The following is a 25,025-nucleotide window of genomic DNA, read 5'->3' as shown; positions in this document are numbered from 1 at the left end:
AAGCCTGTCAAAGGATTGGAATGTCATACCATTGCCCCCCTCCTCAGTCAAAGCAAAACACTCAGAGAAACAGTATAGTTTACCACCTCCATCTTTATTCTGTGTCCTGCAGGAAGAGAGGGCAATGGCCCATGTGCATAGAGACATGACCTCACAGTCTTCTCTGGAACAGCAGTTTCTCAATGAACTATACAGTCAGTTTACAGGGAGGAGCATCCAGATAAGGAAACATATAATTGGGTGACCGTTACAATCAGCAAGTGTCAATAGCAAGACCAAGCCCTTTACTGTTATACAATGAATGTCCTTAACCTTGTTAACTGGATTCATACAATGGATTCTTTTCCCCTTGTTAGCTGACCTTGCATACTGAATGCTACCAATATTGTTAAATGGCTGTACATGACTGCTTTTCCACCTTGTTAACCCATTACCCTTGCCTCCAGCACCCCATTGTTAACTGCAAGTTCTTATCTGATCTGAGGCATGCTCAGCTGAACCGGTTGTTTCACAAAACTCAGAATTTTTCAATGTATAAGTTCAGTTACATCACACTGCGAATTTTTGCTATAAATTCTGTGTTACGATCGAGCCCTCCACAATCACCTGATGAAGGAGCGTCGCTCCAAAAGCTAGTGTGCTTCCAATTAAACCTGTTGGACTACAACCTGGTGTTGTGTGATTTTTAACTTTGTACACCCCAGACCAACACCGGCATCTCCAAATCAGAATTTAACTATTTCCTTACCTGCTTATAACCTATACACATTCTCAGGAAGAAGCAATATATTATCAATACGTATGTGCAAGGTGAAGCTGTATCTGCAAATGGTATCACTGAAGGGTAACATTGTAGCTAAGGAGGCAAATAAATCATTTGAGGAAATCTGGCAATGACGGATGTCATGAGGGGGGGGTGGGGGCACTGAGATTTGGCTGAGCAGCAATTGAAGAGGATATTCTGGCAGTATTCAGCTCAATAGAACTAGAACTGTGTCTGGGCAGGGTGCCAGATGAGTGTGTCGGGGGAGGGTGCCGAATGAGCTGTGTCGAATGTTGCACAAGTGGTCAAAGTGGGATAAAGATTCGCAGTTACCAAGGACGTCATTCTTGCTGGCTGCTTCTAAAAGATAAGGAATTTCTTCACCCAGATAATGAACCTGTGGAATTTGCTACCACAGAAGGCAGTCAAAGCCAAAACATTGTACGATTTGAAGAAGGAGCTGGATATTGCACTTGACGCTAAAGGAATCAAAGGATATGGGTGGGGGGAGACTTGAAAGTCTGAATGGCTTGCTTCTAAAAAAATACTGAACTGGACAGGGAGATTCAAACAAAGATTTCCAAGAGTTAGCACTGGGTTGGGAGAGTGTAGTATAAGGACTATTTGAGGAAAAATGGGGATTAAAAATATTTCAGTTTTGTTGGAGAGGATGGATAACTTAAGGTTAACTTGATTTGAAGCAGTGTTTTAACTGTTTCTAAAGATAGGTGGCTAGTGCTTGAGGCAAGGAAGCCTTCGAATCAGAAGCATAAAATGTTGTTTAGAACATTGGAACAGGAATAGTCTGTTAAGCCCACTGGTCCTGCTCTGCCATTCAATTATATAATGCTTGAACGTCTGCTTCAGTGCCACTTTCCCACGTTATATAGTATCCATGTCTCCCAGTACCATTGGTCTACATTACCCTATGAATTTGTGTCATAAACATGCTCTGATTGAAATTTTACAGCTCTTTGGGCTAGAATTCCAAAGATTGAATGTGATAAATTGATACTTGGGTAATAGTGATTGGATTGGTCTTGATCAGCATGGATTTGTACATGGGAATGTCTGATAAACTTGAAGTTTTTTGATAATGTTAAAAACAAAATTGATCAGGGGTGTCAAGATATGTGTATTAGTTGGATTTTTATAAGGATTTGGACAAGGTTCCCCATTGGAGGTTGGTTAGCACAGTTAATACACAAGGGATAAAAGGCAATGAACTAAGGTTCACACAATGGGGGTGGGGGGGGGGGGGGGGCGGAAGGTAGGAATAAATGGATAATTTTTATGTTGGCAGGCTGTGACTTGTAGGATACCGCAAGGATCAGTATTTGGAGCTCCACTGTTTACAATATATATCAATAATTTGGTTATCGGGACCAAGTGTAGCATTTTGAAATTTGCAGATGATACAAAGTAAGGTAGAAATGTGTAACGTGAGAAAGATGTAATGCAGCTTCAGGAGAATTTGTGTAGGCTGAATGGGTGGGTACAAATGTGGTAGATGGAATATAATGTAGAAAGATGTGAAGTTATCCGCTTTGGTAGGAGAAACTTGTGCAGAGTATTTCTTAAATGTTAATATAGATTGGAAAGTGTGAATGTATAGAGTGACCTAGTTGTTCATGTTAAATCACTGAAAGTTAACATGCAGGTTCAGCAAGATGTTGAGAAGACTTATGAAAGGGTTATGCACTGACACAGTGGTTACCACTGCTGCTGGGAACCTACTTTCATTTACAGCCTTGGGCAACTGTGTGTGAGGAGTTTACATTCTTTCCATGTCTGAGTGGGTTAACTTGAGATGCTCCAGTTTCCTCTCACAGTCTAAAGATGTGCGGCTTAAGTGGATTGACCATACTAAAATAAAACTATCCAGTACTGTCGAGGAATATGCAGATTAGGTAGGTTAGCCATGCTAAAAACCCCAAATGGGGTGGGGGTGGACGTGGGTAGGATGCTGTTTGGAGGATCAGTGCAGCCTCGATAGGCCAGATGGTCTCTTTCTGCACCATAGGAATTCAATGATTCTTTATGATGAGGTTTTGAGTACTGAAATAGTGAAATCTTGCTGCACTTGCTTAGAATGTTGATCAGACCATACCGGGGATATTGTGTGCAGTTTTGGTCTCCTTAAATCAGTAAAGATAATATAACCATGGAGGGAGTACAATGAAGGCTCAGCAAATCTGTTCCAGGATGGCAGGACTGTGCTATTGGTAAGGAGGCCTGTATTCTATAGAGTTTCAAGGAATGAGAAGTGATCTAATTGAAACCCGCAACATCCTTAAAGGGATAGACCGGGTGAATGCAGGTAAAATATGTTCCCTAGGTGGAAATTCAAGGACAAGGCATAATTTAAAAATAAGGGAATGGCATTTAGGATTGAGATGAGGAGAAAGTTTTGTTTTGAACTTGGAGTATTGTGAATCTTTGAAAATTTCTATCCCAAAGGGCTGCGGAAAGTCAGGCTTTGAGTATGTTGAAAGTAGGGACTGATTTTGGATTACCATAGAATAAATTGTTAGGGGGATCGTATGAATAAAAAGCATTGTAGTGTTCAATGTTATTAACTGGTGGAGCATTCTCAATGGGTTCAGTGGCCTACTCCTGTTCCTATGTTTCTAGGTTCACTGCCCTCTGAAGAAATTCCTCATCGCAGTCTTAAATGGCCTGCTGTTTATCTTGAGATTATGTCTCCTGCTTTTAGACGCACGAGTCAAGGAAAACATTTGATCTGCTTTCAATCTGTTATATACTATAAGAGTTTGAAGTTTCAATGAGATCAGTTATCCTTCTTTGAAACTCTACAGCATACCAACCCAGTTTCTTCATTCAGACCTCATAAAACAATCCTGTCATCCCAGGGTCTAATCTGGTGAAGCTCTGTTGAACTCCCACTTTAACAAGTATATCCTTCTTTCAAAATGGAAACTGAAACTAGGCAATGAGAGACTTATAAATGTTGATGTACAGAAGGATTTGCAGGTTCTTGCACTTTATAAATATTCATTCACAGGATGTGGCATCATCGGCCGAGCCAGCATGTATTGTTCATTTCCAGTAACTCTTAAGACTGGGTATTGAGCTGTGGTTGATTTGCTGTAGGCTAGGTCCACAATGCCACATGAAATTTAAAGTTCACATGCAAAAACAGCAAACAGTTTGATGGAAGGCAAATTGTCCATGAGACTTTATTGTGAGGTTAAAAAATATTGCTGCAATTGTATAGAACTTTGGTAAGACAGCACCTAGAGTACTGTTATGATTTTGGTATCTATCTGAAGAAGGATATATTGTTTGAGTAGGTTCAGCAAATATACTTTGTATTGATTTTTGTTCCTATCCCTGAGCTCTCGTCATTTTCTAGTGCTTTATCTCCCTAGTTCAGCTTGCCTTGTGCAATTCATCTCCTAGTTCTGAAGCTTATTCAACTAAAACACTGACTACATAAGTTTCTTTCCCGTCCTCAGTGCTGCCTGGTAAAGTCAATGGTTTGTTCTCAATACTGTCCATATCTCTTTACAATCTGCCATCAGCCAACTCCGAAAATCTTGTCTTGGCTCCCTTCTGTTTTTGCAAACTACCATCTTATCGTCTCCCACTTCATTTTTTCCCTTCAAAGTCATTTAATGTGTATCACCTCCAAATTGATGTCCATCTTTCCAATCAGATTTTGGGTTTCTGCCATGGGATTCAAACTGGCCTTACCAATGAGAGAATGGTGACCTATATTACTGTGAAAAGCACTCTTGTCGTTTGCTTGCCCACTTGCCTACAGGATTTGATAAAGTTGACCATGGCATCCTTTGCTTTGTCACCGTCATCCAACTGAATTAGGCCATGCACATCTGGTTCCGTTTTACCATCTTTATTTATTCTCTGCCACAGACAGAGCTTGAAGCCTAACCTTTGAATATTTTCTAGATGCAGTTAGATATAGTTAAAGAAATCAAAAGGTTTGAGAAGAAGGCAGGAGCAGGGTACTGATTTGGATGATCAACTATGATCATATTAGATGGCAGAGCAGGAATGAAGGACTAAATAGCTTCTATTTTCTGTTTCCGTGACTGCAGTGGTTTAAGAAGGCAACTTCATCACAACTTTCTCAAGGGCAATGAGAAAGAGCAGTAAATCCAGCCAGTAATACACACTTCCCATGTCTCTATGCAAAAAGTTAAGCTGCTGTTATTCCCTCAAGCTTGTCTTCTGTGAAAATCCCATGTTGTTTTTCTGGGAAGATGTTGGTCGGTGTTATGTACAACACCACGATTGCATGACCAGTTGTTTTCCAGTCCTATAGCATCTGACAAGGATATCAGTTTTAATTGGGACTTACTTTGCATCATCAAAATAACACATGTAACGTTAAAAGCCTATTGTCTTTTGGATGCGATACAAAACCAGTTATGACTGATTTTCTATTTGATGGGAACAGTTTGATGGTGTGACATGCAAATGTCATTATTCCCTGTGTATTGTCCAAAGATACAGTCTGTGGCATCTTGTTGCCTTACTGCTCTGTTCCATTTACTCAGCTGAATGCTTTGGATAATGGACTTCAGACTGAGAATGTTTTGCAGCTGTTTACAATTATCAATTGTAGCTAGCAGTCATTCACAACAACTGGTAAAATATGCATAGCTTTTCTAGGTAGTTATGATTTTGATTTGATTTATTGTTATCATGTGTATTATGATGCAGTGAAAATTGGTGTTTTGCTTTTTATACAGGCATCAGGGTAGTAGAACAGAATGTAGAATGCAGTGTTCTAGCTGCAGAGTAAGTGCAGTGAGAGAGATCAGAATTAACATTTGCGAGGTCTGTTCAGAAGTCTGATAACTGTGAGGAAGAAGCTGTTCTTGAATTTGTTCGTACATGTATTCAAACTTATGTATCTTCTGCCTGGTGGAAGAGAGTATAACCGGGGTGGGAGGGCTCTTGCATTCTGATGGTTGCTTTCCCAAGGCAACAGAAAGTATAGATGGAGTCAGTGAATGGAAGGCTTGTTTGCATGATGAATTGGGTTGCATTCACGACTGTCTGTAGTTTCTTGCGCTCTTGGGAAGAGTAGTTGCCATTCCACACTGTGATATACCCAGATAGGATGCTTTCTGTGGTGCATCTATAAAAATTGCTAAGAGTCCTTGTGGACATGCCGAATTTCCTTATTCGTCTTAGGACAGCATGATGGCCCAGTGGTTAGCACTGCTGCCTCACAGTACCAGGGACCTAGGTTTGATGCCAGCCTTAGGTGACTGTCTGTGGAGTTTGCATATTCTCCCCTTATCTGTGTGGCTTTCCTCCAGGTGATGTGGTTTCTCCCACAGTTGAAAGATGTGCGGGTTAGCTGAAGTGGCCATACTGAAATTGTCCAATTATTTAGGGATGTATAGGCCATATGGATTAACTCTGGTAAACATGAGATTATGGGATATGGAAAGGTCAGTGTGCACTCATTAGGTCAAATAGCCTCCTTCCACACTCAGGGTTTTATATTTGCTGAGGAAGTAGTGACATTGTGCCTTTGTTGGTAATCACTACCAGGAACTTGATGGTCTCCACCTCAGTACCATTGATACAGACAGGAATGTCCCCTCCACTCTGCTTCCTGATGTCAGTGACCAGCTCCTTTGTTTTACTGACGGTGGTGGAGAGATTATTGTCTTACGCAATGCCCCTAAGCACTCAAATTTCTATCCTGTCTTCTATCTCATCGTTATTTGAGGTGCTACCTACAGTAGTCGTGTCATCAGTCTTGTAAATGGAGTTGGGGCAGAATTTGGCCACATACTCATGAGTGTATAAGGAATATATTAGGGGGCTGATTATGCAGCCATGTGGGACACCAGTGTTTAGTCACGAACACAACAGTGGGGGAAGTGTCACCTATTCTTACTGATTGTGGTCTATGGGTCAAGGAGTCAAGCATCCAGTTACAGAGTGGGGAACAGAGACCTAGGTCTCGGAGTTTAGAGATGCGCTAATTTGGAATTATAATGTTCAAGGCGGGGATGCTGTCAATAAGTAGGTGCCTGATGTGGGTATCCTTGTTATCCAGATGTTCCAATGTAGGTAGGTCCAGGGAGATGGCATCTGTCTTCGGCCTGTCGTGCAGGTAGGTAAATTGCAAAGGATCAAGACAATAAAGTTGTCTACAGTTGATGTGAGTTGAAAAGTGTGGTGCTGGAAATGTACAGCAGGTCAGACAGCATCTGAGTAGCAGGAAAGTCTGTGTTTCAGGCACAAGCCCTTCATCAGGTGTGTGGAGGGGACGGCCAGGGTACTGAGAGATAAATAGGAGGGTGGGGATGGGGGCCATCTCCGTTGCAGTTGATGTGAACCATGACCAACCTCTTGAAGCACTTTGCAATTATGAAGGTCAGAGCCACGAGGTGGTATGAGGGATTTGGTTACAGTATGTTTGGATCTTTTAACTCAAAGATTCTAGCTCTGTAGAGTTATACGCTTAAGATTATGCAAACAAATAGACAAATTCCATCATTTGAAGTCCTAATACTTCGGAAAATTGAGACACTGAATAGTGTCTGTTAATTATGATTATGTCGGTAGTGTAGTGCATGATTCTGTTTTTTCATAGTGAATGGTGTTTATTTACTTTTACGTGAGTAAACTGACAATTGTAATACTTGGGAACACCATATGACAGCAGGCTATTTAGCCCAATCAGTCTATTAATGTTTACCTTCCATATGTGTAAATTATCTGACTGACTTCACTCACCCTGTCTGAATTCTAACAAACAAATTTTCATTATGCCCTTTTCTAAAGTTTCAATACTGTACATGGGGTACATTTCACTGTTATTTCTGTTCACTATGTATATCAATAACTTCATTGAAAATGAGTTTGTTTTGCTCTTGATACCAAAGAGGACATATTAATTATTAGAGAACCATTGGCAGCTGAAAAACATTTATTAAGGTTCTTTATAGGCTCACTGTTACCTTGCTTTTTTTTCATTTCTGTGGTATCCCTTAGACCAAACCTGGAATTCTATTGGAGTTTTTTTAATATCCTTATCAACTGGGAAATACTGTTCTTAATTTCATGGAACTTGTAACCCAAATCTGATTTGAGCCTAATTCAATTTAGCATATAATTACTGTTTTCTTTTTAAACTAAAATGCATTATCTCACAATGACACTATATGCTGCTCATCACACGTAGTCTGTTCTGTTATCAATACCTGTGCAATTTCTTTGAATTACTAAATAGCAAGCAATGTTTTACTTTGGAATAGTCTGCAAATTTCAGAATCAATCCCTCTTGGTCTGTATCCAAATCACAATATACATAATCAATACACACAGAACACTAGCGAAAATGTAGAATCCCTCTTGGAGAATATGTCTTAATTCCTAACTTTCATCCTTCAAACCAGTTAACAATCTGGTTTGCTCTGCCAGATCCCTTAACTTTCCCTAGTGATCTTCTAAAGTCAATGCATCCACTGTATTTCCAAAATTTATTATTATAATAATTTTGAGGTTTATTAAGAACAACAAAGTCTTTGTAATACACGATGGCTGCTTCTAACTTTTCTCCCTAGCTGTGTGTGCAGCATTCTTGTTGGATAAAGGGAAATCCAGCTGTGGTACTTCCAGCATTTCAACAGCTGGTGTAGAAAGTAAGGATTATCTGTGATCTCTCGATCTTCTTACACGCCCAGTCAAATCCTTTGAAATTAGAACCACAGAGCAATTGTTACAAATTTAATACTTATTCTGTAGCCTTTCAGGGGCAAAAAGGATTTGTTTGATAATTGTAAATATCAGATTAAGGAACCAATCTTGTTTCATTCTAAAGTGGGACAATGAGAAGTTGTCCAATCAGTACATGGATGTGAAGGAGAGTGCTTGGTGAAGCAGTTGTATATTGGTTGTAAATGGAAACATAATTAGAAGTATCATTACAAGAGCAACATTTCAACTGTTCCCACTGGAGTTTATGTTTCATTATATTGCAGTGCATAAGAATGCTTAGCCTGCAGGCGAGTCAGTGGACAGGCAGTGTAAAGTATATTGATAATACTTGTGCACATAGCCTTATATGGGAACATTCATAAATGATATACTGTAATTTTACAAGTATATACACAAATGTTTCAAACATTTATAAATAGCATAAAAATGTTCAAATTGCACCCAGGTTTTATTGTTACCAGTATCCGTATATTTTTCTTTGGAAGTAGTTAACCTTGTCCCCTTGCATTTTGCAGATGTTTTAGAGCCAATCTTGGAATCATGTAACTACTGGTACTTCACAAGATGGATAGAAATCAGACTATTGACCCAAGTTTGCTCATTCGTTTTGAAAGAGCATATTGTCCTTTACTGAGGGGTTCTTGTTGTCTGGACAGTTTGATAAGAAATATTTATATTGTAGTTCTGTACTTATTATAGACCTTATCCTATCCTTTATTGATTTTTTTTTTGACTCATCATAAATGTTTTGCTTCCGGCCTGTTGGAAAATCCATTTCATGATGGGCACTGTTCATGTCAATATCATTCTGATATTGACCATATCCTGTCTCCTCTGTTCAATATAAATATTTTATAATGTTATCATGATATACATTCCTTTAATAAGAATTAAAGTCAGTTGTCAAAGTCCTATATGTTCCTAGTTTTTTTAACGCCACCAGTTTCTTGTGAAATGTTTAAGCTGCCATTGACATGAGTGTTTGATTTAGAATTAATGAATATTTTTTATAAATCAATTAGATTATAAACTGATTTAAATAATTTATTATTGCTCTAATACTTAATTAGGTTATTGCATATCAGCAAATTTTCACTCAAAAATCAGTTATGTGAACTAATATGAAAATTAAAATAAGATTTTGCAATTAAAAATTAAATTTCAAATTGAAATAACTAAATTAAAAATTCACATTCTAACTAAAATTTTAATTAATGTAAAAAATTGTGTCAAAAGCAATCCTTTTACTTTGGGGCAACTCGAGGGCAAGGAAGGCAAAATATCAGTATAAAATGTTTGAATTCCTGGTTTTTAATATGAAAACGGTCTACATGAGAGACTTTGCTGCTGTGACCTTTTCAGTTTTAATATTTCATCAGTTCTTAGACTCCCACTTCTGATGTTAACTGAATGCAGTAGTTATTTTTCTTTCTTAAGTTTGGCCACAAACTTAAATGCACTTAGCACATAACTGGCAAGATTAAATCAAGCTCTGTTGTTCTTCACTATCTCAACCAAATCCCCTTAATATTTCATGACTGCCATTGAAGGTAGAATAAACCTACAAAACTGTTTTGCCATAATGTAAGGACTTCTGAAACCTGTTTCTTGTATCGTCAGCTGCAAGGAACCTGTTAATTTAGACTGTTTCAAAGTATTGAATGCATGAGTTGGGAGGTCATGTGGCTGTACAGGACATTGGTTAGGCCACTTTTGGAATATTGCTTACAATTCTGGTCTCCTTCCTATCGAAAGGATGTTGTGAGACTTGAAATGGTTCAGAAAAGTTTTACAAGGATGTTGCCAGGGTTTGAGCTACAGGGAGAGGTTGATCTGGCTGGGGCTGTTTTTCCTGGAGCGTCGGAGGCTGAGGGGTGACCTTATAGAGGTTTATAAAATCATGAGGGATATGGATAGGATAAATGGACCAAGTCTTTCTTTTCCCTGGGATGGGGGAATCCAGAATTAGAGGGCATAGGTTTAGGGTGAGGGGGGCAAGATATAAAAGAGACCTAAGGGACAATGTTTTCACAAGGAGAGTGGTACGTGTATGGAATGAGCTGCCAGAGGAAGTGGTGGAGGCTAGTACAATTGCAGCATTTAAAAGGCATCTGGGTGGGTAAATGAATAGGAAGGGTTTGAAGGGATATGGGCCAGGTGCTGGCAAATGGGTCTTGATTGGCTTGGGATATCTGGTCAGCATGGACGAATTGGATCAAAGGGTCTGTTGCCATGTTGTCCATCTCTATGACTCTCTGGCTAATGCCATTTGTGCTGCCTCTGGTGTCACCTGTCTTCTGTTACTGTCCAAAGTTTTCCATATGCCCACTTTTACTTTAACCCTGTCACTTTTGGTCTCACCATCCAAAAGCCCTTTGAATATTAGTTGTTTTGTACAACTTAACCGCACCACATTTCCACTCCATTCTTAATCATTCAGTTATCTTGTGATCCACGTGCTTACCAAAATTGTTATTTTTACCTTAACACCCATCCTGCTCAGCTTCAAATTCCACAACCATTTTTCACAAAACACCTTTCCTTGTCGCTTCACTGAACTTGAAAAGATCATCCATATGCAGTCTTTCTCAACATCTCATCATTACCATCCTTTACCTATCAAAGGTTCTTCACTTCCTTCTTGAAGCTCCAGTTCACCTCACGTTTGTTTAAGTAATTGTTGGTGACTTACCTTTATTCTTTCCAATTAACCAGTATCTCACTTTCCCTCTAAAATTCACACGAGTTAATGGTTTGAGCTGGAAGTCTGGATGGGGAATTGTGATGCCAGATCTAGCACTTACTGCATCAGCACTTCATGGCTGGATACAAGCGTAAATCCTGGAATTGCGCAGTCTGGTCATATTGTGGAACAAGGACTTAAGTTTATATTTCACATTATAACATTTTGCTACACTGAAGGAATATTAGAGATGAATAGGTTAGAAGAAGGATCTAAGCCAGTGAAAAAAGAAGCAAAGCTGATGCAATAATAGGATGTGCTTAAGTAGAGAGCACAAAATAGTTAAACGAAAGAGTTGTAACAGCATGACAGAATAAAGCAAAAAGAAACAAAAGATGTATATGAGATCAAGAGGATGTGTAAACACAGAAAAGTGGAACATGGTTGAATTATAAAAATGTAACAATGTGGAGAAAGGCTAATAGAAGAGCAGGCAAGTGATAATTCACTTATTTTCCAGCATTTTGTTTTGTTGTTTAGATTTCCAACAGCTTTGATATTTTGTCTTTTGACCACTATTAAAACCTTATTAACTGTTAAAAATTTGACCATGTTGCTTGTGTTGGACTAACATAACCCATAGTTCAATGTGGTGTTGCATTTATCTCATTCCACTCATCAAATCTTCCTCTTTGAAGAGAACAATACTTGGCAGCTTGTTTTGAAGTGATAACGCAATTGTAATAGTTGTAATGCTACTATTCCAAATTTAACCATCTCCAAGTAGCAAAATCAGTTCCGTTTTAATTTTGATGTAGCACTAAACAAGATAAATAATGGTAGCTCTTAAAACACAAATTGAGTTTGCAGTCAGCAGTGAAGCACTTTGTTCAACTTCTTGCAGTTGTTTTGAAGTAACTAAATGAATTATTAAAAAAAGACACATTGCTTACATACTGATCTAGTTTGGCATTAGAGCATAAAATGGATATCTTGAAATGCAATCTTGATCTAAAATAGTTTGTTGAGATGGAACCAACTGCAGGGAGTATGCTAAGCAGAGATTCTCAAACTGAACTGTGATGTGAAGTCTATATTATTTGTTTCACCTGTATTAGATTCCAAATCTTAATATGAACAAATGAAGTTTAATCCATTATTTTCCCAATCCATAATCTCTAAATCAGTCATGTTTGATCTTTTGTTAGTTCTTTTAACTCCACATGACAGTGGAGTTAACCATCTGGGCAAAGGAACTGAGGGCATTGTCATTAAATTTTCAGATTACGCAAAGATAGGTAGAGGGATAGGTAGTATTGAGGGAATGGGGAAGCTGCAGAAGGACTTGGACAGGCTAGGAGAGTGGGCAAAGAAATGGCAAATGGAATACAATATGGGATACTTTAAGGTTATAGACTTTGGTAGGAAGAATAGAGGCATAGACTATATTCTAAACTGGGAAAGGCTTTAGAAATTTAAGCACAAAGAGACTTCACAGTCCTAGTTCAGGATTCTCTTAAGGTTAGTATGCAGGTCAATTGGCAGAAGCTATATTAGCATTCATTTCAAAAGGGCTATAATACAAAAGCAGAAATGTACTGCTGAGAATCTAAAATGTTCTAGTCAGTCCACATTTGGAGCATTGTGAGGTGCTTTGGTTCTGTATCTAAGGAAGGCGTTAGAGAGGGTCCAAAGGAGTTTCACAAGACTGATCCTAGAATTGAAAGGCTTGTCATATGAGGAGCAGTTGAGGACTCTGGGTCATACTCGAAATTTAGAAGGTTGAGGGAGGTATCTGATTGAAACCTACAGAATACTGAGAGGCCTGAATTAAGTGAATGTGAGAAGGTATTTCCAGTAGCCAGACAAGACTAGGACCTGAGGGCATAGCCTCAGAATGAAGGCATAATCCTTTTGAATTGAGATGAAAAGTTTCTTCAGCCAGTGAGTGGTTATAATTTACAGAACTCAATGCCCTAGAGGACCGTGGAGGCCAAGTCATTGAATATTAGTAAAACTGGTTCTTGATTGGGAAGGAATGGAGGGTTACAGGAAAAAAGTAGGAGCATGTTGAGAAACATATCCGGCACGATTCAATGGCGATCAGACATGAATGGTTCAACTCTGCCTCAGTGTCTAATGGCCATATGCATTTATGTTTGAATGTTAATTGGGGAAAGTACAACTTTGCATGCTGTTATTTGCTATCTTTTACTCTCAATTTGCTCTTTTCCTTTCTAGCGATTACCACAACAGATTGAAGAAAGAAATGAGAAAATGAAAGAAGAAATGCTAGGTAAATACTTATGCAAAAGTATAATATTGCTAGAAGTACAATGTCTCCATTTTGACGCAATTGTATCCAATAGTTCTCTGTATTGTTATGATTTTGGTAGAGATGAGTAATACTTATCTTTTTGATTGTAAGTTGGTAAATCCAGGTATTTACGAAAAGAATGAAGTCACAAGGTTGCAGACTAAGATGGCCAAGATGTGCAGACTAGGTGGATTAGCCATGGAAATACAGGACTACGAAAAGGTTGATACAAAAAAAAGGGCCGCACTGCTGTCTCACAGCGCCAGGGTCCCGGGTTCAATTCCCACCTTGGACAACTGTCTGTGTGGAGTTTGCACATTCTCCCCATGTCTGCGTGGGTTTTGTCCGGGTGCTCCAGTTTCCTCACACAGTCCAAAGATGTGTAATTTAACCATGCTAAATTGCCCATAGTGTTAGGTGGATTAGTCAGGGGTAAATGTAGGAGAATGGGTCTGAGTGGGTTGCCATTTGGCAGTTCGCTCTTCAGAGGGTTGGTGTGGACTTGTTGGGCCCAAGGGCCTGCTTCCACAGTGTGGGGAATCTAATCTAATTGGACTACAGTGATAGGTAGAGGCGTGTGTCTGGGTGGGATGGTCTCATGAGGATTGGTGTTTGCTTGATGGACTGAATGGCCTGCTTCCATGTAGCAAGGATTCTATTATTCTATGAATAACTATACTGTCTTAGGTATTAACATTAGAATTAAAATTGCAATGAACACAGTTACTTTATAAACCAAATTTCTTAACACGTATGCTTTTGCACCTATTTCATCTATGCCTCAAAACACAAATTAGATACTTAGTCTCATCATTTTAAAGATTTGTCGAAGAGCTGAGGTTTCCTGGGGTTTCTGCTTACTTGAAACAAAGTTGGTCTTTCAAATCTTTGAGAGAAACAACCCAAAAATGTATATGTTTTGTGAGTTGTAATTTTGTAGTGTAATACACTTTATTTGCTTTTATTGCAACCATGTAAGGAGGAATGAACTGACTCACCTCTCTTCACCCTCTTTAGTTGGCACCAACAAATGTTTAAAATATATCTCTCTCTGATATAACACATAGTTATCCAATGTTTATTGACTGTTAAGAGACCTGGATTGTGCATCTGTGATACATAGATTCTGACAACAATGCCTCTGCTGCAACCTCTGAATTTAATGGGAAAACTATCAAAGGCCCTTTTTAAACTCAGCTCCACAAGCATTCAAGCAAAACTCAGGCAAAATCAATGACTATAGAAGGTACTGAATCTGGGAAGTTAGAAATTATCTCTCCTCCACCTCCCACAAAAAAGGTCCCATTTTCACACCTATCAAGTGGCCAGTATTCTAGGAGAGGACTTGCATCATCTTACTTGAATACCTGAGACTGTAGTGGCCTGACATGATTTGAAAGAGGAAGATCTCTATCTTAAAATGGCCTCAGCAATCACATGATCACAGGATAGCCAGGTCATGAAAGCAAAGGTAAAGTTGGGCATTGGTTAGCTCAGTTGGTTGAACAGTTGATTTGATGTAACTGTTGAGTGATGCCAGTAGTGTGGGATTCATTCCCACACCAGCTGAGGTTACTTCCTCAATCTCTCCACCTACCTGAGCCGTGGTTACCCTCTGGTTAAACCATCGCCTGTTGTCTCTCCCTAATGAGGGATCAAATACAATGTTTTCTAGAGTGGAAAAAAAAGCAATTTTATTATCTGTTAACTCCAAGAAGAAAGCTGGAGACATGAAGGCAAGCTTATACACAGCTATCTAATTAAAAGGGATAATGTTCAGTACAAAAGGAAGATAGAGTCATACAGATGTACAGCACGGAAACAGACCCTTCGGTCCAACTCATCTACGCCGACCAGATATCCCAACACAATCTAGGCCCACCTGCCAGCATCTGGCCCATATCCCTCCAAACCCTTCTTATTCATGTACCCACCCAGATGCCTTTTAAATGTTGCAATTGTACTAGCCTCCACCACTTCCTCTGGCAGCTCATTCCATACACGTACCACCCTCTGAGTGAAAATTTTGCCCCTTAGGTCTCTTTTATCTCTTTGCCCTCTCACCCTAAACCTATGCCCTCTAGTTCTGAACTCCCCCATCCCAGGGAAAAGACTTTGACTATTTATCGTATCCATGCCCCTCATAATTTTATAAACCTCTATAAGGTCACCCTCAGCTCGGACACTCCAGAGAAAACAGCCCTAGCCTATTCAACCTCTCCCTACAGATCAAATCCTCCAACCCAGGCAACATCCTTATAAATCTCTTCTGAACCTTTTCAATTTTCACAACATCTTTCCGATAGGAAAGAGACCAGAATTGCACGCAATATTCCACAGTGGCCTAACCAATGTCCTGTATAGCCACAACATGACCTCCCAACTCAATACTCTGACCAACAATGGAAAGCATACCAAACACCGCCTTCACTATCCTATCTACCTGCGACTCCACTTTAAGGACCTTTGAACCTACACTCCAAGATCGCTTCTCAGCAACACTCTATAGGACCTTACCATTAAGTGTGTAAGTTCTGCTAAGATTTACTTTTCCACAATGCAGCACCTCACGTTTATCTTAATTAAACTCAATCTGCCACTTCTCAACCCATTGGTCCCTCTGATCAAGATCCTGTTGTAATCTGAGGTAACCTTCACTGCACCTCCAGTTTTGGTGTCATCTGCAAGCTTACTAACTATACCTCTTGTGCTCACATCCAAATCATTTATATAAATGATGAAAAGTAGTGGACCCAGCACCGATCCTTGTAGGCACTCCATTGGTCACAGGCCTCCAGTCTGAAAAACAACCCTCCACCACCACCCTCTGTCTTCTACCTTTGAGCCAGTTCTGTATCCAAATGGCTTGTTCTCCCTGTATTCCATGAGATCTAACCTTGCTCACCAAAATCCCATGGAGAACTTTGTCAAACACCTTACTGATGTCCATATAGATCACATCTACTACTCTGCCCTCATCAATCCTTTTTGTTACTGCTTCAAAAAAACTCAATCAATTTTGTGAGACATGATTTCCCACGCATGACACCTTGTTGACTATCTCTAATTAGTCCTTGTCTTTCCAAATACATGTAATCCTCAGGATTCCCTCCAACAACTTGCCCACCACCGACATCAGGCTCACTGGTCTATAGTTCCTTGGCTCGTCCTTACCACCTTTTCTTAAACAGTGGCACCACGTTAGCCAACCTTCAATCTTCTGACACCTCACCTGTGACTATTGATGATACAAATATCTCAGTAAGAGACCCAGCAATCACTTCCCTAGCTTCCCACAGAGTTCTAGGGTACACGTGATCAGGTCCTGGGAATGTATCCACTTTTATGTGTTTCAAGACATTCAGCATTTCCTCCTCTGTAATATGGACATTTTTCAAGATGTCACAGTCTATTTCCCTACATTCTATATCTTCCATGTCCTTTTCCACTGTAAATACTGATGCAAAATAATCATTTAGTATCTGCCCCATCTCCTGTGGCTCTACACAAAGGCCGCCTTGCTGATCTTTGAGTGGCCCTATTCTCTCCCTAGTTACCCTTTTGTCTTTAATATATTTGCAAAAATCCTTTGGATTCTCCTTAACTCTATTTGCCAAAGCTATCTTCTGTTCCCTTTTTGCCCTCCTGATTTCCCTCTTAAGTGTACTCCTACTGCCTCTATATTCCTCTAAGGATTCATTTGATCTCTTCTGTCTATACCTGACATATGCTTCCTTTTTCTTAACAAAACTCTCAATTTCTTTAGTCATTCAGCATTCCCTATACCTACCAGCCTTTCCTTTCACCCTAACAGGAATATACTTTCTCTGGATTCTTGTTATCTCATTTCTGAAGGCTTCCCATTTTCCAGCCATCCCTTTACCTGCGAACATCTGCACCCAATCAGCTTTTGAAAGCTCTTGCCTAATACCATCAAAATTGGCCTTTCACCAATTTAGAACTTCAACTTTTAGATCTGGTCTATCCTTTTCCATCACTATTTCAAAACTGATGGAATTATGGTCGCTGGCCCCAAAGTGTTCCCTCTCAGTCTCCTGCCCTGCCTTATTTCCCAAGAGTAGGTCAGGTTTTGCACCTTCTCTAGTAGGTACATCCACATACTGAAGTTTAAATTACTTATGGTATTCTTGAGATGTAAAGTCTTAACAAGGTCATTGTATTTTTATTGATGTTTTGTATCTTAGAGTCAGCTATTATTTCATTTGTTCTTTTAAGTTCACAGTGTCTTTAACCAGTTTTGTTACCAGGCATTTTTCCTTGAGTGGTCAAGTGATTGCTTTTTTTGTTCTAGTTACAATCAAAAATCCTTTGTGCCAAAAACAGTTCCTTGAAATTTCAGCTTGTCTTGTATATTCTGTTTTTGGGAATTATGTTCTTCTACACTTGATAAATGTGAGGTTCCATCTTCAATCTGTGGAAATTTGCAGGATCAAAAATGCTGAGGGTTTTTACACACCAGACTGGGTTCTGTGCAGACCCTTTTGATAATTACTCATTTTGGTTCACATTGACTTTAAATAAAGACACAATAGCCTTACCAGACTATAGGGATGCACTCTCATTATAGAGATGACTAGTGATTAGATTAGATTACTTAGTGTGGAAACAGGCAGTTTGGCCCAACAAGTCCACACCAACCTTCCGAAGAATAATCCACCCAAACCCATTCCCCTACATTTACCCCTTCACCTAACACTACAGGCAATTTAGCATGGCCAATTCACCTGACCTGCACATTTTTTGGACTGTGGGAGGAAACCGGAGCACCCGGAGGAAACCCACGTAGACACACGGAGAATGTGCAAACTCCACACAGCAGTTGCCTGAGGTGGGAATTGAACCCAGGTCTCTGGCACTGTGAGGCAGCAGTGCTAATCACTGTGCCACCGTGCCGCTCAAGTATCAGTTGAGGGGAGATGTTGAGAAAGAGATTCCGACATGGCAGCCACAGTGAATGGAACCCACTGTTGGCATCACTCAACAGTCACATCAAACCAGCCATCTAGCTAACAGAGCTAACCAATGCCTGTCTTTGTTTATTGTACTGTGGCCTCATGACCTGGTCAACCTGTGGCCAGGTGGTTGTTGAGACTATTTTAAGACAGTGATTTTCTCTTTAAAACCTTTTCAGTCCACCGAAGGCTTGATTTGATTTTTTTTTGTTGTTGTCACATGTGCCTAAGTACAGTAAAAAGTTCTGATTTGCAAGCAGTACAGGCAGATCAAAGCAAACAAGGGTATACAGATCATCAGGTGCCTAGAGCAAGGTATACAAGGTTACAGCTGCACAGGAGGTGCACAAAGCAAGATCAGCATTAGATCTGATATTAGAATATCCTTTATATAGAATATTTTTTATTGTCCTATCTTAGAGAGGTCAATTCAGCAGTCTAATACCAGCAGGGGAGAACCTGTTGTGTGTGTGTGTGTGTGTGTGTGTGTGTGTGTGTGTGTGTGTGTGTGTGTGTGTGTGTGTGTGTGTGTGTGTGTGTGTGTGTGTGTTCAAGCTTCTGTATATTCTGCCTGACAAGACATTGGAAAAGCGTATTACTGGGGTGGGAGAGGTCTTTGATGGCAGCCTTTCTGCAGCAACGAGAAGCGTAAGCGGAGTTCATGGATGGGAGGTTGGCTTCTGTGATGGTCTGCGCTGTGCATGCAATATTCTGTAGTTTCTTGTGGTCCTAGGCAGACAGCTGCCCTATTGTTATGCACCCAGATAGAATGCTTTCTATGGTGCATCTGTAAAAGTTAGTCCTCATGGCCATACCGGACATGAACAATTCCCAGGTATTAAAATAAGACGGTGGAAGTCCTCCCCTAGAATGCTGTCTACTTGAGAGATAAGATCTGGTGGGGAGAGGCAATTTTTATACTTGCCAGATTCTGTCTCTTCTAACGTAGTTGATTTTGCCTGAATACTTGTGGAACTGAGTTCAGAAAGGACAATAGTCTTTGATAGTCCTCCCATTAAATCCAAATGTTGTGGTGGAGGCATTGCTGATGAAGTTTCTCTAAGTATCACTAATGCACAGCCCAGGTCTCATGGTAGCCAAGTATTGCAACAACAACTGCTGTGTGGATGGGGGCTGTAGTTGACTTGCTGTAGCAGTTTATGGAAGGCTGAATGTCGCATCAGTTCTGTATTAGATCTTTTCGTCAATAGTGGACTTTTGAGAGAAGTAGCTGCAATAAATGTTCAACATATGTCTTCAGCATATATAGGGGGTGAAATATTTGGCTAACCAAGTGTGGGTTGATATGAAATTGTATGTAGATTGTGTCACTAAAGTGTTATTAACAAAGTAATCCTTTTCTGTTTGAATCATTCAGAAGATTATTGGTAGATTTGATCTTGCATTTCACTTCCAGTTAGTGGCAGTAACAGCAGACAACTTGGAGTTATCTCATTTGCCAAACTCCTGGACAATGCTGGGGGAAGAACAACTTAATTAGAAAATTTATTCCAAAATTTTATAGAGAATGCAGGGTCTTGGTTGATATAATATTTAACCATTGCATGACCTTAACTGATAAATGATGTATTGCATCCACGAGTGTCATAGATGCTTTTAAGGCACAGTGATTGTGTCCTTGCCTCTGGACCAGGAGGCCTTGGTTCAAGCCCCACTTGCTTCATTGGTATGAAATAACATCTCTGAACAGGTTGATTAGAAAAATAGGTTAAATATAAATAGAATGTAGTGGATCCATCCATAAAGACATTGGTTTACTGGTTTAAAAAAAAATTCATTTAACTGGAGGAATCTTCTGCTTAAGATATTGTTTTCCAATTAAAAACTGAAATATTTTAAGTTTTTCCTGAAATATTTTCACTTTGCACAGATATTAAGAATATTAGAGTTTCTGTTGTTCAGTTATGTGCACATAATATTGATGCAGACTTGTTGCACATTGAGGTGATATATAAGTCAAGATGAGTTGTAGAAAATGTGAAACTGTGATCTCTTTTAGAACAGCAATAAAAACTTATTTGGTTTTCATGATGTGAATAACAGGAATGGTTTTAATTGCTTTACATCTATTCTGTACCAGTTTGGTTACCAGGGGAATACCTGAGATTTTCTGCAATGTTGGCTAAAATTATTTCTGTTTTTTTTAAGCAGTGATTTTGCTATTATAAAATTTTCTCTTTCATTATGGGGGCAGATAATTTCATCAAATTATTTTTTACGTTTAATTTGTGCTTTCATTGTTTAAAAATATTGTACTGGTCAAAGTGAGAAAGTACATCCAAAAATTGGAGAAGTATTTTACTGACCAACAGTGTTAGAAAGAGAGATTGTCTTGAAGGGTCAGTTACAGAATCCAATTGGTTGGAATTAAGAAACAATAAATGGGTTATTATGCAACTTCATGTATGTTATATGCCCCTCAGAACAGTGTGAACATTTTGTGAGGAAATGTACAAGGAGTACATTTTGTGAGGATATTTGACAAATATAGGACCTCAGAGTAATGATTATGGGAGCCTTCAACCACCCCAGTACTAAGTGGAAGCATTGATTGTGTTATGGGTGAATGAGCCAATAGATTTCTGAAGTATGTTCAGTAGACTTAATCTGTATGTTTCCAACCCATTGGAGAATGAAGTATTGCTTGAGCTAATCCTTGAGAAGTGGGGCAAGTGAAAGATGTCTGACTGAGTATTTCTTGAATACTGGTCATAGTATTGGGGTGGCATGGTGGCACAGTGGTTAGCACTGCTGCTTCACAAAGCGAAGAGCCTGGGTTTGATTCCAGCCTTGGGTGACTGTGAAGTTTGCATGTCCAAAAATGTGCAGGTTAGGTGGTGAACAATGGCCATGCTAAATTGCCCCTTATTGTTCAGGGATGCGCAGCTAGATGGTTTAACTACGGCAAATGTGGGGTTACAGGGTTGACCAGAATTGCTTTGCTGAGGAAGAAATTTAGCAAGTACAAAGCAGCAGCAAATTAGGGACAAATGGATGAAATCTAGGATTAAATATACAGTAGAATAGAATCATATAGTCTTTATTGTCACACACACTCAATGAGTATAGTTAAAACTTTATACATCGTTAATTACAGTTTCGACTTAAGATACAAACGTATCTAGGCACAGCTTCTTTAGTTATAAGATTTTAGACAATATAAAAGTAAAATATTCAGCATCACAGAAAAACATTCAATATAGCAGACCACGCTGGCACTGGGCCCTGGCTCCACTCTGTGCCAGCGGCACACCATGCTGGGAGGCCACTGCAAGAGGCCGGATGGTCGCCACACGCCACCAAGAGGCTGCTGCGAAAGGCCAGGAGTCTTCTCCAAACGCTAGGAATTGTTGCTGGCCGAAGGCTGAGACTTGTCGCTCGCTGGAGGTCTCCAGAGGGTGGGAATTGAAGGGGAAGGAAAAACGCACCAGGAAGTAGAAAAAGCGAAGAGAAAGAAGCAGAGCAAGCGGATGAGAGCATCCTACTCTATCACCATCTTGCAACATGGTAGCATGGATATAAAGTTGATTCATCAGTAGGATTGTGGTGAATGGTTGCTTTTCAGACCCACCAAGGGTGAAACGGAATAGTCGAGCTGGCTAAGTCAGATTGACATGGATAAGATGGACTGAAGGGTCTGTTTCCATGCAGTATGACTCTGTGACTCCACGTACAGAGGTGACAAAGGCATGTAGGTGAGATTTAGCAGTAGATGTTGAACGAAATTGCCCATTTCTGTCCTATATATCCAATGTAATTCTATTTTAATGAACTGAAGCAGAGACCGTCACCAGCAAAAGTCTGATTCAGCCTTTGAAAGTTGTTAGAGGAATGTAGTCATTAAAGAATGAATGGTGTTTGTGGCAGTTCATTTCAGTATTTTTGAATAAACATGATAACAGTGATTAACCACTACCATAGGCATGCTGTAAAATAATTATCCCTCACCTAACATTGATCAATATAATTTTGACCTAGCTCTCATTCTTTTACTGAAGAAATGCTTACATATTACAAACTAACAGATGGTAGTGAATGAATAAAAAATAATCTCGGTGTGTTGAGGGCTCAGATGATGATTGAATGCATTAGTTTAATTGTGACTTTCTTTCGTTACCCAAACGATTTATAATTAGAGAGTCATAGAGATGTACATTCTCTACGGAAACAGCACAGAAACAGACTTTTCAGTCCAACAAGTCCATGCCAACCAGATATCCTAAATCAATCTTGTGCCATTTGCCAGTATTTGGCCCGGATCCCTTAACTCTTCCTATTCATATAACCATCCAGATGCCTTTTAAATGTTGTAATTGTATCATCCTCCTCCACTTCCTCTGGCAGCTCATTCCAGACACACACTACCCTTTGCATAAAAATGTTTCCCCTTAGGTCAGTTTTAAATCCTCCTCCTCTCCCCCACCCCCCCCCCCCTTTCCACACCCCCCCCTTCCATACCTTACGCCTATGCCCTCTCGTTTTGGACTCCCCAGCTCTGGAGAAAAGACCTGGTCGATTCACCCTATCCATGCCCCTCATGATTTTATAAACCTCTACAAGGTCACCGCTCAGTCTCCAATGCTCCAAAGAAAATAGCCACAGCCTATTCAGCCTCTCTCATGGTGCAGATACTGAAGTGACCTTAAACTTACCAAAGTAGTCAATAAGACCACGGTGGCACAGTGGTTAGCACTGCTGCCTCACAGCACCAGAGACCCGGGTTCAATTCCCGCCTCAGGCGACTGACTGTGTGGAGTTTGCACGTTCTCCCTGTGTCTGCGTGGGTTTCCTCCGGGTGCTCCGGTTTCCTCCCACAGTCCAAAGATGTGCAGGTCAGGTGAATTGGTCATGCTAAATTGCCCGTAGTGTTAGGTAAGGGGTAGATGTAGATGTTGGGGTATGGGTGGGTTACGCTTCGGCGGGGCGGTGTGGACTTGTTGGGCCGAAGGGCCTGTTTCCACACTGTAAGTAATCTAATCAAAAAAAAACATCCTTGTAAATCGTTTCTGAACCCTTTCAATTTCTAACAATATTCTTCCTATAGCAAGGTGAATGGAATTGAATGCAGTATTCCAAAAATGGCCTAATATTGTGCACATGACCACCTAACTCCTGTACTCAATGCACTTACCAATGAAGGCAAGTGTACCAAATGCTGTCTTCACTACCCTGTCTACCTGCAACTCCATTTTGAAAGAACAGTGAACCTCCGGTTCAAGACCCCTTTGTTTGGCAGCACTCCCTAGGGCCTTACCATTAAGTGTATAAGTCCTACCCTGATTTACCCTACCAACACCTTACTTGTAAGGGTTTCTATGGCAAGATAATAGAGATTTAGTTGATCAAGGGGCATCATCACTTAGCACAGCAAGTTAATTATTTTTTTAATAAATAACTTGCAACATTAAATTCTCAGTAGCAGTCACAATGGTTAGAATGCTTTTAAGCCTATAATGTCCCCTCTATGACATTTTAACATTTAAATAGATGATTCAAAATTCTGTCATAACACACTCTGATAGATGTGCATGAAATAATTAATGACAGTGCAGAAGACTTTGAGCCTGTTATTTCTTTTTAAACAATCCACCTGAAATTGTTAATGACACTATATATTTTGACTAGAATTGTCCATCTGTGCCCACAGATCTGTTTTGTTCTCTGCTAACCATGTAGCTGTGTTGTAAATCACGGTTGCTAGAGAAATGCCTCCCCCACCTTTGAGTTTCCTTCTCAGACTGACTGGTTACATAGCCTTGCACTTTAATACAGTTTTCCCCACTGCACCTAACTGCAGGCCACGCATCCAGCCTCATAACCCTGTTATGGTAGGATCTTATTGACTACTTTGGTAAGTTTAAGGTCACTTCAGTATCTGCACCATGTGATCCATTTGCATGTTGGGCTACAGTTTGTAATGTGGCCAGCAGAGACCCGTAACATTACACTTGTGATTGAAAACAACTAAATTCAATAAATAAAGAAAAATAGATTATTTGTTTGTAGATTTTTTCCTACTCCGCTAATTAAGGCACACCTCCAACATAATGAATTGTATCTTTGCTATTGCACTGGAGAGAAACCACTATACTTTAAGACCACATCCAATCAAGGAGTCAACTCTGAGTACATCGGAGAGAAAAATTATCTGGAGAAAGGATCATTTGGTATTGATGGTGGTGGGTTAGGTGGTTGAAAGGTGGAGGACAAAGAAGAATAGAAATCTTTTATCTCTTGAGTTCAACCATTTTCTTCAACCTATTCACTGCTATGTAGTTGTTTCTGCCCATTATCACCACCTTCTAATTTGTTGCAATATCTCTTCTCCAGCTGTTAGTATTTCACCTTTTAATGTCAATATAATTTGCTTGGGAGGCAATATGTCTTGTCTCATAGCTATGGTTTGAAATGAAGAAAATTGACAGTTCATGTCCCTTTTATAGAACATGACTACTATATCATCTTGAATTCATAATGTACCTGTAGTCTGTTTGCTGCAGTATAATTTTGCATTTGGGCTATTTAACATATTGA

At 39.7% G+C, this 25,025-nt stretch overlaps 1 protein-coding gene across 1 annotated transcript in view; it reads left to right on the top strand.

Annotated features, from left to right (window-relative positions):
- Positions 1-25,025, top strand: part of ttc1 (tetratricopeptide repeat domain 1) — a 56,672-nt gene that overhangs the window by 30,880 nt on the left and 767 nt on the right. Inside the window, exon 7 of the mRNA XM_072591034.1 lies at positions 13,422-13,476. Within this exon, the coding sequence (XP_072447135.1) occupies positions 13,422-13,476 (55 nt within the window). The remainder of the gene's footprint in view (positions 1-13,421; positions 13,477-25,025) is intronic.

The sequence above is a fragment of the Chiloscyllium punctatum genome, chromosome 20 (assembly GCF_047496795.1).
Source record: "Chiloscyllium punctatum isolate Juve2018m chromosome 20, sChiPun1.3, whole genome shotgun sequence".
Lineage (NCBI taxonomy): Eukaryota > Metazoa > Chordata > Chondrichthyes > Orectolobiformes > Hemiscylliidae > Chiloscyllium > Chiloscyllium punctatum.
This window is presented reverse-complemented; position numbering and strand designations above follow the sequence as displayed.